A 12,952-nucleotide genomic window follows, 5' to 3' on the forward strand; every position below is an offset into this window, starting at 1 on the left:
TTTGTGATATATTCCAATTTGTCAGTTTCTTTAAATACGTGGGACCAAGAAGTTATACCATACTTCTGATGAAAAATACAAAAATTGCCTCCTGTCATATACCATATAAAACCTGAATTTATTTTGTAGTGAATTTGAATGGTGCCTATCCCAAGCTGGTGCCTTTCAGACCAGCAGGACGGCTGATCTCCCCACCTCTGCTGCTCTCCGTGATTCTCAACATTCTTCTCAGCCTCGCCATGCACATTGTGGGCTTCATTCTGGTTCAGAGGCAGCCTTGGTATTCCTTGGGGATACACAGGTAAGATCACAGCCTTAGATTCTCACATTCCAACTTCTATCAAACATCATCTGGCCCATGTGTCGAGAGGCAAATGGATCTTTATTCTGTTAAAGGTTTTGGCTTCCTTAATGCCCTTGGCATGCAGAGTGTGTGTCTCTGTAGCACTGTTTGGTGGCTTCATTCATTGGTATTTCTCTTTACTCATTTTGTATGATATTGAACTATGACCATCTTTTATATCTAAGGTGAGCATACATTATAGTTTAGCTAGGTAGCCCTATTTTAAGCTTGATAATTTAATGAAATGGTTAAATTTTTTCCTTTCCTATTGAAATCTGTGCCTGTTGGACAATCAATTGTACAGTCATTCTTCTTGTAAATGTTCAGAAATCTTAAGCAAACAGAGGAAAGAGTCACGACTTACATCTTTTCCTCCCACATAGGTTTAATACATGATTCATGCCCAATTTATTGAATAAGTAACTTTTTGAACCTGTTTATCTATCTATCATTTATTCATCTAGCCAAAATACAGGTCTACACATGCTGATTTCTTCCTGTTGCACTTTTCAGTATATTCTTCCCAAAGTGTAGGCAATTATAGAAGCCTTGGGGGGCACAGAGTCATGTAAATACATATGCTTCAGAAGGGCTTGTCATCTCACTTCATTAGCCTTTTCGGTTTCCTTTTTAGTGCCTGCACAGTGCAAAATGACACCATTTCAAAGTTAACCGTTTCTCCAACTGCTCCAGTAAAGAATGGAACTAATGGTGTCTTCACAAGTTTTGAGAACACTACTATATGGTTCTTGGGAACAATCAACTGCATCATTGTGGCTCTTGTCTTCTCTAAAGGAAAACCATTTAGGCAGCCCACATACAAAAACTGTGAGTAGAATTATACCAAATCAGAGGAGAGAGCTCATTCTTTGGAGAGGAGAACAGACATGCCTGGCTCGCTCGAGGTGCAGTTCAGAGTTGGTGCTCATCTAGGGTCTTCTGACTTCCACTCCAGGGCTCTGTAAACACATGCAGCCTCATCTCCTGGTCCTTTGCTTCCTCCGTCAAAGCTGCATAAAATTCTAGAATTTCTTAATCCACCTCTTCCCCTCACTAGAAATGTCTCTAGGTATCTTTTCATGGGATCACTCTGAATTGGGAACCTTGTGCGTGTGTGCTCAGTCGTGTCTGACTCTGTAAAACCCTGTGAACTGTAGCCCATCAGGCTCCCCTGTGCATGGGATATGCTCGGTAAAAATACTGGAGTGGGTTGCCATTTCCTTCTCCATGGGATCTTCCTGACCCAGGGATCAAAACTGCGTCTCTTGCATCTCCTGCACTGGCAGGCAGATTCTTTACCACCAGTTGGGAACACGCATTTAATTCTCTGCTTATCAGAATTCATCTCAGAGGATGTGAGAAGAACGATTACAGCACTCAATTGGACATGGCTATGACGTGTACAGTACAATAGTCAGGTGGTCTGTGTGATTGGCAGTTCTGGGAGCAGGTTCAGCCTGGGGGATCTTGACTATAGATCATTGAGGCTGATGACCAAAGTACCTCTCATCTCCTTACAGTCTGGGCTGGGGGTGAGGGAGCATGTTAGGAGACATGAGTGATCTGGTAAGAGACATATATTTATACAGCATCACTCCCTCTCTAAGTGAGAAAATGTAGAAGCACAATTTGAAGACTCAATATCCTCTGTTCAGAGAAAGTTATTTTGCTCTTCTTGGGGTGAGGAACCCGTGGAGTGCTGACCTGCACATGACTGCAATTTAAACATTTCCTGCTGGTGCTGTCCTGTTTATTTACAGACCTCCCTTTTTCCAGAAAAGGATTTGTATTTGCAAATGATTTGCATTAAAGAGATTTGGATATCCCCAAGGCATTTATTGAAAACATATTTTGTCAATATTACCCTGTATGCTGTTATTTCCCATTTTTATTAATTAAAACATATAGCAAGCATGCTAAAATTTCCACTTAACTCAAAGGCATGCAAAAAATTGTAGAAGTGAGACTCATTTCATAGAAATGAGTACTTTTCATCTATTATGCTTATTTGGATGAAGAAATCAAGTAAATCTAAGCAGCGTTAATCAGTATATGTCTGTCAATGAATGTGAGACTTTCTACTTAGATTTCTCTAAATGATAACTTGTATTCTTATTTCCTCAGATATATTTGTCCTTGTGCTGGTCGTACAGCTGAGTGTGTGTCTATTCATTCTATTTGCTGATATTCCAGAATTATATAGGTGCCTGGATGTAAGTCTTATCTCTGGGATATGGTGATATTTTATAGTTATATAAAATCCTGACTTCAAAAACTGGGCTGCAATTGCAATTGACATGGATTCGTGACACCTATTATTCTTTTGAGATGGGAGGGTTAAAAAGAATGCTGAATTTATTCACTTTTTTAATTTAAACTAGTCAGGAGATGAAATTCTGTTTAGTCTTGACTTCAAGTATTTAAAAAACATTGAACACTTTACCTTTAAAAGATCACTGTAAGATTGGAAATTCAATTTATACATTTCCTTTTTCAAACGTGAGAGAATTTTTCCTAAATGGTTTTGTTTTGAAGCTGTTTAAACAGTTTTGCCTGTAACAATTTTGGGGTTAGTTCTCAAATTTGTATTTACATCTTTTAAAAACATCTTTAAAACATGTTTTTCTGTATGTACATACTTAAACGTATTCAAAACTTTTCAAAGATCCATATCCTATCTCAAGAACTCTCTTACATTTTGTAATTTTGAGACAACTTTGGAACTCTATAAGAGACAGAAATTTTACATAGTCAAGCAAGGGAAAATGTATATATTGATTTATTCTAACTTTTTCTTCTTTTGAATCAGAAGTTAACCATTAATAAATGTCTTTTAGACCAATAAATAGAATACAGAAGAGATGATAAAAGGAACTGAGCTTTTAGTTCTTTGCAAAATTTCCTTTCTGCTTCTCCATCTCAAAGATAAGTTCATGAGGGCCAAGATCCCATCTTATTCATTCTTGTATTTCCAGTGCCTAGCATAGTGAATGCTACATAATGGCAATGACTGATGACTGATCATTGTAGATCAGGTTCCTAAATGTAGACAAGCCTTTAAAGTACACAGTGCATTCAAAACCAGCAATACCTTCACAAGCCCACAGTGACATCTGACTTATATGCTAATATCTACATTCAGTTTTTCATTTTTATAATTGTATTACTGTAGTTAACAGTGCAATTGTATTCATGAACTAGATTAGGTACTCATGGAGATAAATGGTCTTTGCCTACCAGCCTTGTAAGTGAGTTAAAATTCCTTAATCCTGCAGAAATTACAGGTTGGGACATGTTGAATTTAGTTATACTCTTTAATAATAAGGGGGCTTCCCTGGTGGCTCAGCGGTAAAGAATTTGTCTGCCAATGCAGGAGACACAGGTTTGATCCCTGGGTCAGGAAGATCTCCTGGAGAAGGAAATGGCAACCCATTCCAGTATTCTTGCCTGGGAAATCCCATGGACAGAGGAGCCTGGTAGGCTACAGTCTATGGGATCTCAAAGAGTTAGAAACAATTTAGTGATGAAACAACAACAAACTAGTGAAGACTCTTTTGCATGACTTCAAATGATTCTGCAAAGAATTATTTCTCACATTAAAATAATTTTTTTATTATTTCATAAAATTATGCATACATTTTATATAATGAAACTATGCAGGTAAGGAAAATTATAACATTATTGAGTGGATCCTTCCATCTTTGAAAATTCATATATTATAAATGTATATTTGACTGAGTTATGAAGTTCATTTTATTTTAAATGGAATCGTGCTGCTTTGCAACCTAGTTATTGCTCATTTTTTTTAAAAATTCATAATTTTTTTTAAAATAGAGAAAACATTCTCATAGTTTAAAATTCAAAAGTTAGAGAAATTGTGTAGTGAAAATCTCCCTTGTCATCCTTGTTCCCGGGTTACCATTCCCTCTCTGTGGAGACAACTTGTAACACCAGTTTACTTTGCATACTTTTGGATCTGTATTATACACATGTATATATACATTTCTTAAAGGTATATTTTACCACATTTTTACACAAATAATAGCAAACTATTACATTTGTCCAAATCGTCTGATATGGAGATGTCCAGGTGAGATGAGATGTACAAGAAAGTTGTTGGAGAAATTACCCATAGAGGGAGGGGATTAGGCAGCCAGTGAAGGCGGGAGGGGGCCACACTATGATATGAGTCTGATCCCTCTGAAGGACAGAGAGATGGAAGGTGAGCTGAACGAGTCAAGTTTCAGACTGCAGCACAATTCCAGGAAAGTCAAGCCAAAGTTGCCCATCAGAGGTGTCTCACAAGAATGCGTGTGGGTAGAAGCCCTGGGGTCCTCACTTATTAACTCTGAGCAGACCATGCATGCAGAGTGTGGTCACAGAGTGAGTATGGTGGTAGATTCTAAGCATGCTGGTAGTTGGAGGGTTTGCCTTTTGTCCTCCAAGCAGCAGGAGATCCAGGTGAAGCATTTTCACGGCTTCCACAACCACACACACAATCCTGCACTTCGCTCTTTCATGTAACAGTGTATTTTGGTGCTTGTTGCATATTAGCACATGATGTTTTCTTATTCTAATGTACTATTTCAATGTCTATCTATGTATACCATAATTTATATGAGTCCCCTATTGACAAACATTAAATTGCCTCTAATTTTTTACTATTACCAGCAAATAAAATAACTTTACACATATATTATTTCAGCCATGTATATCTCTAAGAGAAATTCCTTGAAATGGATTTGAACTTTGAATTTTAATATCACTGCCCTTCATAGAATTGTACACCTTTTATCCTCACCAAAGTATAAGGCAGCGTATGAGGCAGCGCCAGGTGCGTAAGAGTATACTTGGCTTCCATTCACTCATTCATTCATTTGTTAATTCATTCAACATGAATATGTAAATATTATGTGCCTGGGGAGGGGTCAGGGAAGATAGAGAGAAAGAGGGGCAAAAGATAGGTAGTGACAACCTGTTTCATCTCTGATTTCTGCATTGGTGAGAAGCCTTGTCATGACACAGCCTGGGAAGCTGTATGCACGGTCCTGAGGGGGAAGCCCTGACTTAGGGCTCAAACTAGAACTCAGCTGAAGGGAGATATGAGACCACAGAGAAGAGGTTTGACAGGTGTACCCTCAGAATCTCCTGGGAGTAGAGCCACATTCCTGTATTCCCTCATAAAAACAAAACAAAGCAAGTAAACAAGAAACACTCTGGGGACTTCCCTGATGGTCCAGTGGCTAAGACTGTACTCCCAGTACAGAGAGCCTGGGTTCAATCTCTGGACAAGGAACTAGATTCCACATACTACAACTAAGACTCAATGCAGCTAAATAAATAAAAATTTTAATAAAACCCCAAAAAACACTTTTACTATTTTTTTTTTTTGCAAAATAACCAAATTTATTTTAGAAAATTTAGAAATTACAGAGAGGTAAAAAGAAGAAAGAAGGAAGATAAAAGAAAGCAACAATCAGTCCCCAAGTTATTGGAATCATTGAGTGTAATACTTCCATATTTTCGGTGCATTGATGCATAGACATACTTATGTATATAAAATGTATATGTATGTATATAAATGTAATACAACATACACGTCTATGCATGGGCTTATTGCATATGTAATTTGAAACCTATGAAAAAGTACACTATGAACAGCATGAACTTTTTGCAGCATGATTTGTCTTCAAACTGATTGTACTTCATCTCCCGCCAGCTGCTCTGCACTCCTGTCCTGTGGAGGGTCTACATTGTCATTATGCTGAGCTCCAATTTCATTGTGTCCCTTGTCGTGGAGGTAAGTGTCCTCGAGTTGCTGATACCTGGTTAGGTTGGTGGGGGCCATTCTCTGGGAGTCCAAAAAGGAACAGCTTTAGCCAAAAAGGTTTAGCAGTGCAAGGGGCTCCCTTCCTTGGCAACATGAGCAATGATGGTTCCCTGTGATGAATTCCAAACAGGGCATTAGTTTTCCTGTCTGTAAAGTGGGGCTGGGGAGGATGGAATAAGGTCTTATCCATATCTAAAATTCACATATAGAGAGCCAACTAAATTTATTTTTTGAAATTGAGATATAAGTCACATATATTAGATTCACTTATTTAAAGTGTACAATTCAGTGGTTTTTTTGGTATGTTCACTGAGTTGTGTAACCACCACCACTTTCTAATTCCAGAACATTCTCATTACCCCAAAAGAAATCTCATACCCATTAGTGGTTGCTTCTTATTTCCCCTTTTTCCTCCTTCACCCCCTGCTAACAACTAGTCTGCTTTCTGTCTCTATGAATTTGCCTATCCTGGTCATTCCATGGAAAGGGGATGGTATGATATGCGGCCTGTTGTGTCTAGCTTCTTTCCCTGAACAACTTGGATCATTTTTACTTTACAGATGGGAAATGAGATTCACAGTAAGTTTTTCCTGAGTTTTATTCTTTATGCTCCATTTCCTCAGTAAAATGAGTTGGTGCTCCCCTTTTCCCTTGCTATGTGCTTTACTCACTGCTTCTTCAGTGCTGTCAGACAAAGTCTCCAGTTCTTAAGGCTTTCTTTCGGGGAGAGTTAAGGCATCCAGTTTGCACCCCAGAAAAGGCATCCAGTTTGAAGAAGGATGAGCTATAAAACTCCATCTGTCCTCATCCTGCTCTCGCAAACCCAGGATGGTTCCAGTGAGGGGGGATTCATGGCGGGCTGGGGGCCCCGGGGCCTGTCGTCCCTGCAGTGTCTTGTAAGCACAGAGCCTTCTTTACAGAGCAGAGTGAAGGCTGCGCAGGAGCTGGTGGCAGAAGAGAACATAGAATTAGGGTAAGGAGCATCTCTCTACATGCTAAACCAGGGCCTCCCAAACTTGAGTGGGCATCAGAATTCCCTGAAGGGCTTGTTAGAACACAGATTGTCCCGCCCTGCCACCAGCATTTCTGACTTGGTAGGTTTGCAGTAAATACAAGTTTTAGTTTTTCCAGTAGCTTGCCAGGTCATTCTGATGCAGCTGACTCAGGAACCACAGTAAAGAGCCCTATGCTAAACCATACGGTCCCCAAAGCCACCAGATTAATCAAAGAGCATCACCATGAGAGTCCTCTTAAGGAGTTGCAAAAAGATTGCCCTTGCCCTTTAAGGGATAATCTTATGTGTAGATCTTATTCCTGTCCATGATCACTTTATTTCCACTGTTTCAAACATCTTTCTCCATCTCTGTGTACTGAAATACCATCCCATCCTCTGTGGCATAGCTGTGGTATTATCCTGTTCATGAATTTTTCCTGATGCATGGGTCAGTTAGGCAAGTAGCAAAGCTCAGCTCACAGTGGTTTAAACAATAAAGATATTTATTAACTCACTTAGCAAGAAGATTGGAAGCCAGTGGCTTCAGATCTAGTTTAGGGTCTCTATGGCATTATTGGGAACCTGCATTCTTCCACCTTTCTGTCTCACCATCCTTAGAAACTGACCTTTCATATTTGTGCTTGTTGCTTATGGTGCTCAGCTTAGCTCCCATGTAGCTGTGTTAGCTGGGTTTGAGGTCTGTTTTCAGTGCAGGTAAAAAAACAAATGGAAGAAGAGGTACCAGCAAGCTTTTTTTCTCACAAGTATGAACCTTTTATAAGGGAACAAAATATTTTCCTGCAGCTCACCAGTGAGCTTCCTCTTATGTCTCATTGCTTAGAACTATGTCTCATTGTCAGTTTTAGTAGGAAAGGATTCTGGTAAAGTGGATCTATGCCAAAAACTTGGACAAATTGTCCTGGACTAGTTATAATTTTTTTAAGGTGGCAAGGAAGAGCCAGGAGGAATGGATTGTAAGGTAATCAAGCAACAAAGCCTGCCATAATCCCCCTACAGAAAACCATTCTCCTTCAGTATATTTGCAGTTAAGAATATAGTTGCAGAGTAGATTACTTGACTTTGAATCCTGGCTCCACCCTTTCTTGCTGGCTGATTTTGGTCAAGTTTCTATACTTCTCTGAGTCTCTGTTTCCTCATCTGCAAAATGATGATAATAATAGTAACTCATCTCATAGAATTGGGTTTCCCAGGTGGCTCAGTGGTAAAGAATCCACCTGCCAATACAGGAGACATGGGTTTGATCTCTGGCTTGGGAAGATCTCCTGGAGAAGGAAATGACAGCCCACTCCAGTATTCTTGCCAGGCAAATCTCATGGACAGAGGAGTCTGGCAAAGGGCTTCCCTCATGGCTTAGTCGGTGAAGAGTCTGCCTGCAATGCAGGAGACCTGAGTTTGATGCCTGGGTTAGGAAGATCCTCTGGAGAAGGAAATGGCAACCCATTCCATTATTCTTGCTTGGAGAATCCCATGGACAGAGGAGCTTGGCAGGCTATAGACCATGGAGTTGCAAGAGTCAGACGTGACTTAGAAACTAAACCACCACCAGATGAGCCTGGCGGGCTGAAGTCCATAGGGTCACAAGAAGTTGGACACTACTGAGCATAAAGGTTTATTCAATTCTTAAATTTAAGAAGTGAACCTGTCCACCTCCACCCCAACTCCCCCACCCCCCACCCCCACCCCACCCCACATATGGAGAGGGTAATTTGATATGCACAAAACAAGTCTGAATGAGACCTTATTATAATTGCTAATCTCACAATCTAACAACCTCCTTCTTATAGGCAGAGGAGCTAATGTAGACAGTTTTAACAGCCCTTCTTGTATTACTTATGTATTTGTGTGTATATGTAAGTGTATATATATGTATGTGTGTATATATAGATATACATGAATTATTTGAATTGTTTGTCAAAAGAGTTCATGTGATAAAATTTTTGTTGTTTCTTGTTTGTTTGTTTTTTAAAGAAATGGTGTGTTATCAAGGCTTTCCTTTGTTTCTCCTTCTGTATCTAATTTACAATGTAGAATGACAGGACAAATATCTCAGTGCTTTCTTTGGTTTCCCTTTTCAGAGCAGCAAAGTAATATAGGTTATCACATTCTAGAATTGTAACAAAGTTCAAGATATGGTGGAGAGCACTAAAGTCTTTCTGTGTGTGTGTGTGTGTTGATTTGTTTTGTCTGAAGCCTGCTAAGATTTCCTGGATGTAAGTTGGATTTTAAAATCTTTAATTAAATACCCATGATCTTACCTTATCCTAGCTCTAAAGAGAACTACTGTTCTCTAGTTAATTAAGGAGGACAAAAAAACTTTGCTGTGGGAATGTAGAAGAACAGGTCTGGCGAGGCGTTTCCTAAGGTTTCCAAGATGCTGATGAGATAGCTATGTGAGTATTTAACTGATCAGCAGATGATCAGTTTTTGGAGGAATATTCAGACTAGCTCTTTTCTTTGATTTCCATAAGCAGTGTACTCAGATGTCAAAGATGGGTGGATTTTAGGAAACCACTATCTCTAGCAAAATTCCTTGTAGAATCCTACAGAATTAACTCTTTCAGTTTAGCAAAAATACCACTGACAGACAGCAAAACTAGTTCTAATTCTAAGGGACCTCTTAGGCCCTCATATTTTCCTCTTTGTTTCTTTCATGATAACTTCTAAGATGGTCTATCTCTGTGACCACACGTGATAAAACAATGAAATTAACATGATAACCTCTTAGGCACTATGTGTTTTAAGTTATAACTTGAGCTCTATTCAAGGTTCAGTTTAACTCATGACATAAAATGTTTCTGAAGAGACATATCTTTTGCTATCTTAGAAAAAGGATTGCAATGAAATATTTGTAGGTGAAGTTTAGAGGTTTATATGAAAAAGGCTGCAATGCCAAACCCTTTATTAAATGAATAGTTCAGAAGAATGGTAAAGGGAGGCAGCTATGCCATGCCATGCCATGCCCTGCATTGTAACAGGAGCTGCTGCTGCTGCTGCTAAGTCACTTTAGTCGTGTCCGACTCTGTGTGACCCCATAGACGACAGCCCACCAGGCTCCCCCGTCCCTGGGATTCTCCAGGCAAGAACACTGGCGTGGGTTGCCATTTCCTTCTCCAATTCATGAAAGTGAAAATTGAAAGCGAAGTCGCTCAGTCGTGTCCAACTCTTAGCAACCCCATGGACTGCAGCCTACCAGGCTCCTCTATCATGGGATTTTCTAGGCAAGAGTACTGGAGTGGGCTGCCATCGCCTTCTCTGGTAACAAGAGTTATACAATCCCAATGACAAATCTAAAAGGACAGAATTATCATTTCTAATCACTGAGGCTCAGATGGGATAATTAATCTGCACACAGGAGGTAGGTGTCAGAGCTGGGATTCAGATCCAAATCTGTCCAACTCCAAAACTGTGGCCCACATTCCCAGTTTTACCTGTGTTCAAGCTTACACAGTGATATGCTGGGATATACTTGGTTTCTATAAGGTCAATACCATTTGGTATTTTAAGTGTCATTTATATTAAATCAGCAGCAGCATATTAAATCATGTATAGATGTGATATGGAGTAAACTGCAGAATTTAGATGCTTTTACTGCTTCCCTGGTGGCTCAGATGGTAAAGCGTCTGTCTACAATGCGAGAGACCTCAGTTTGATCCCTGGGTCGGGAAGATTCCCTGGAGAAGGAAATGGCAACCCATTCCAGTACTCTTGCCTAGAAAATCCCATGGGCGGAGGAGCCTGGTGCAGACTACTGTCCATGGAGTCGCAAAGAGTCGGACACAACTGAGTGACTTCACTTTACTTTCACTGCTTCCCTGATAGTTCAGTTGGTAAAGAACCTGCCTGCAATGCAGGAGACCCCGGTTCAATTCCTGGGTTGGGAAGATCAGCTGGGGAAGGGATAGGCTACCCACTTCAGTATTCTTGGGCTTCACTTGTGGCTCAGCTGGTAAAGAATCTGCCTGCAATGTGGGAAACCTGGGTTGGATCCCTGGATTGGGAAGATCCCCTGTAGAAGGGAAAGGCTACTCACTCCAATATTTTGGCCTGGAGCATTCCATGGACTGCAAAGAGTTGGGGTTGCAAAGAGTAGGACACGACTCATCGACTTTCACTTCACATTTAAGATACACATGAAATTCAAAAGAAATTTCATCCTTGAGGCAGACTACTTAAAGCTATATTTCTGTTTCAGAAACTCTCTTCCAGAAGCATTTCTTAAATGTAAAAGTTTGAGAGGCCTTGACCTCTCATGTGAAATCACCTTGGGAGGCAGAGACTTAAGATCTTTGTCAAGCTAGATTGAAGCAGTCAATGTGGTAGTGCCTTATGAGGACTATGTTCTGGAAACAACCTCTGATTGTAAACAATAACTCTTTTATTTTGCAGGAGGCCATTATTGAAAATAGAGCCCTGTGGATGATAATCAAAAGATGTTTTGGCTATCAGTCAAAAAGCCAGTATCGGATATTGCAGAGAGCCTTGGCAAATGACCCCAGTTGGCCCCCAATAAACCAGACCTCCGACTCTGATATGCCAGAATGTGGCAGGGGAGTGTCTTACAGCAACCCAGTGTTTGAGAGCAACGAGGATCAACTATGAAGACAATGTGATATCCAAGTTTATATAACATAGAAACAATGACAAAAGGGACCATTTTCAGTTATTTTACTTTTTTTTTAAGCAACAAGACTCTTTTAATATCAGCTGGAGGTTTTGGAATCAAAAACCTATCCAATCATGGTGACAAATTAAAGTCTTTTTGATAAGATACTTTCTACAGAGCTGAACACTGCCCTAAGGAGAACACTTTTCTCCTGGCTTCTGAAAGTATTAGAGGTGTTCAATGACTCAAGAATATCCCAGGGATGGCAATGGGCCAAGAGATTGCCTGGCTGAAGGAGAAGGAGAGTATGTAATCTTTCTTCTTAGATGTATATGTTTTAATGAGTTGAGGGAAAGTAGCATAGAACTATAAACATGTTAAAGATCATTTTTGAATTCTTATTTCATTGATGGAAAAACAAATGCTGGAGAACCATCACACTGCTCTTTACTGTCTGGTTTCCTTTCCTTTGTGGTACTTTTCAGATCTGAGATATTTTCTTCTATTTCTGGCCTCTCCTGTGTATTAGTAAGGACAGGCTAAGCCAATGCTGTAATAACAAGCAACTCCAGTATCTCAGTGTCTTTACACTCAAGAACGTCTTTCTTGACCCAGGGGACTCTTTAGAATAGCCCTCCTCAGGATGGTGACTGCTCCAATCTGATGGTTCCACTGACTCAACACAAGAACTTCATGTGTACTGAGATAGGGAAGGAAGATGGAGGCTCTTCACTGTGCCAAGGTGGCACACATCTCTCCCATCACTCACAATTCATTAACCAGGAGTTTGGCAAAGGAGCTTGGAAGTAGAGTCTCCTTAGCCCTGGCTTCATGGGTTTGCAATCTGGTGATCAAACCAGGGCTCAGAAAGCTCCCATTCTTGGTTTAGTACTCTGCTGTTGCCATCTTGACATTCTTAATTTTTAACAAGCATCCCCACAGATTGTCTAGTTAGTCTGGCTTATATTCCTGGGAAAGAAAGGGAAGTAGCCCACATCACAGAGCGCTAGAACTATCCACTAAACTGTCTCCTGACCCTGTGGTCTTCTTTGTTTTAGGAGCCCCTCATCTTGTGTGCCCAGTTCCAGAAATTTTTACCCCTTTGTTCCATTATTTTTGAGAAAAGTTAGTCTTCTGCTACAACATTATGTTATCATTAAC

At 40.0% G+C, this 12,952-nt stretch overlaps 1 protein-coding gene across 3 annotated transcripts in view; it reads left to right on the forward strand.

Moving 5' to 3' along the window:
* The window catches only part of ATP13A4 (ATPase 13A4), a 126,335-nt gene extending 114,106 nt beyond the window's left edge, over window positions 1-12,229 (forward strand). For 2 of the 3 annotated variants that reach the window (XM_002684859.7, XM_059888178.1), the window contains 5 exons: window positions 130-301; window positions 978-1,171; window positions 2,468-2,556; window positions 6,063-6,143; window positions 11,575-12,229. In XM_002684859.7, the coding sequence (XP_002684905.3) occupies window positions 130-301; window positions 978-1,171; window positions 2,468-2,556; window positions 6,063-6,143; window positions 11,575-11,787 (749 nt within the window). In that variant the 3' untranslated portion in view covers window positions 11,788-12,229. The remainder of the gene's footprint in view (window positions 1-129; window positions 302-977; window positions 1,172-2,467; window positions 2,557-6,062; window positions 6,144-11,574) is intronic. The other variant, XM_010801264.4, reaches the window with a different exon arrangement.
* Window positions 12,230-12,952: the final 723 nt, after the last annotated feature.

This window comes from Bos taurus, chromosome 1, assembly GCF_002263795.3.
Source record: "Bos taurus isolate L1 Dominette 01449 registration number 42190680 breed Hereford chromosome 1, ARS-UCD2.0, whole genome shotgun sequence".
NCBI lineage: Eukaryota > Metazoa > Chordata > Mammalia > Artiodactyla > Bovidae > Bos > Bos taurus.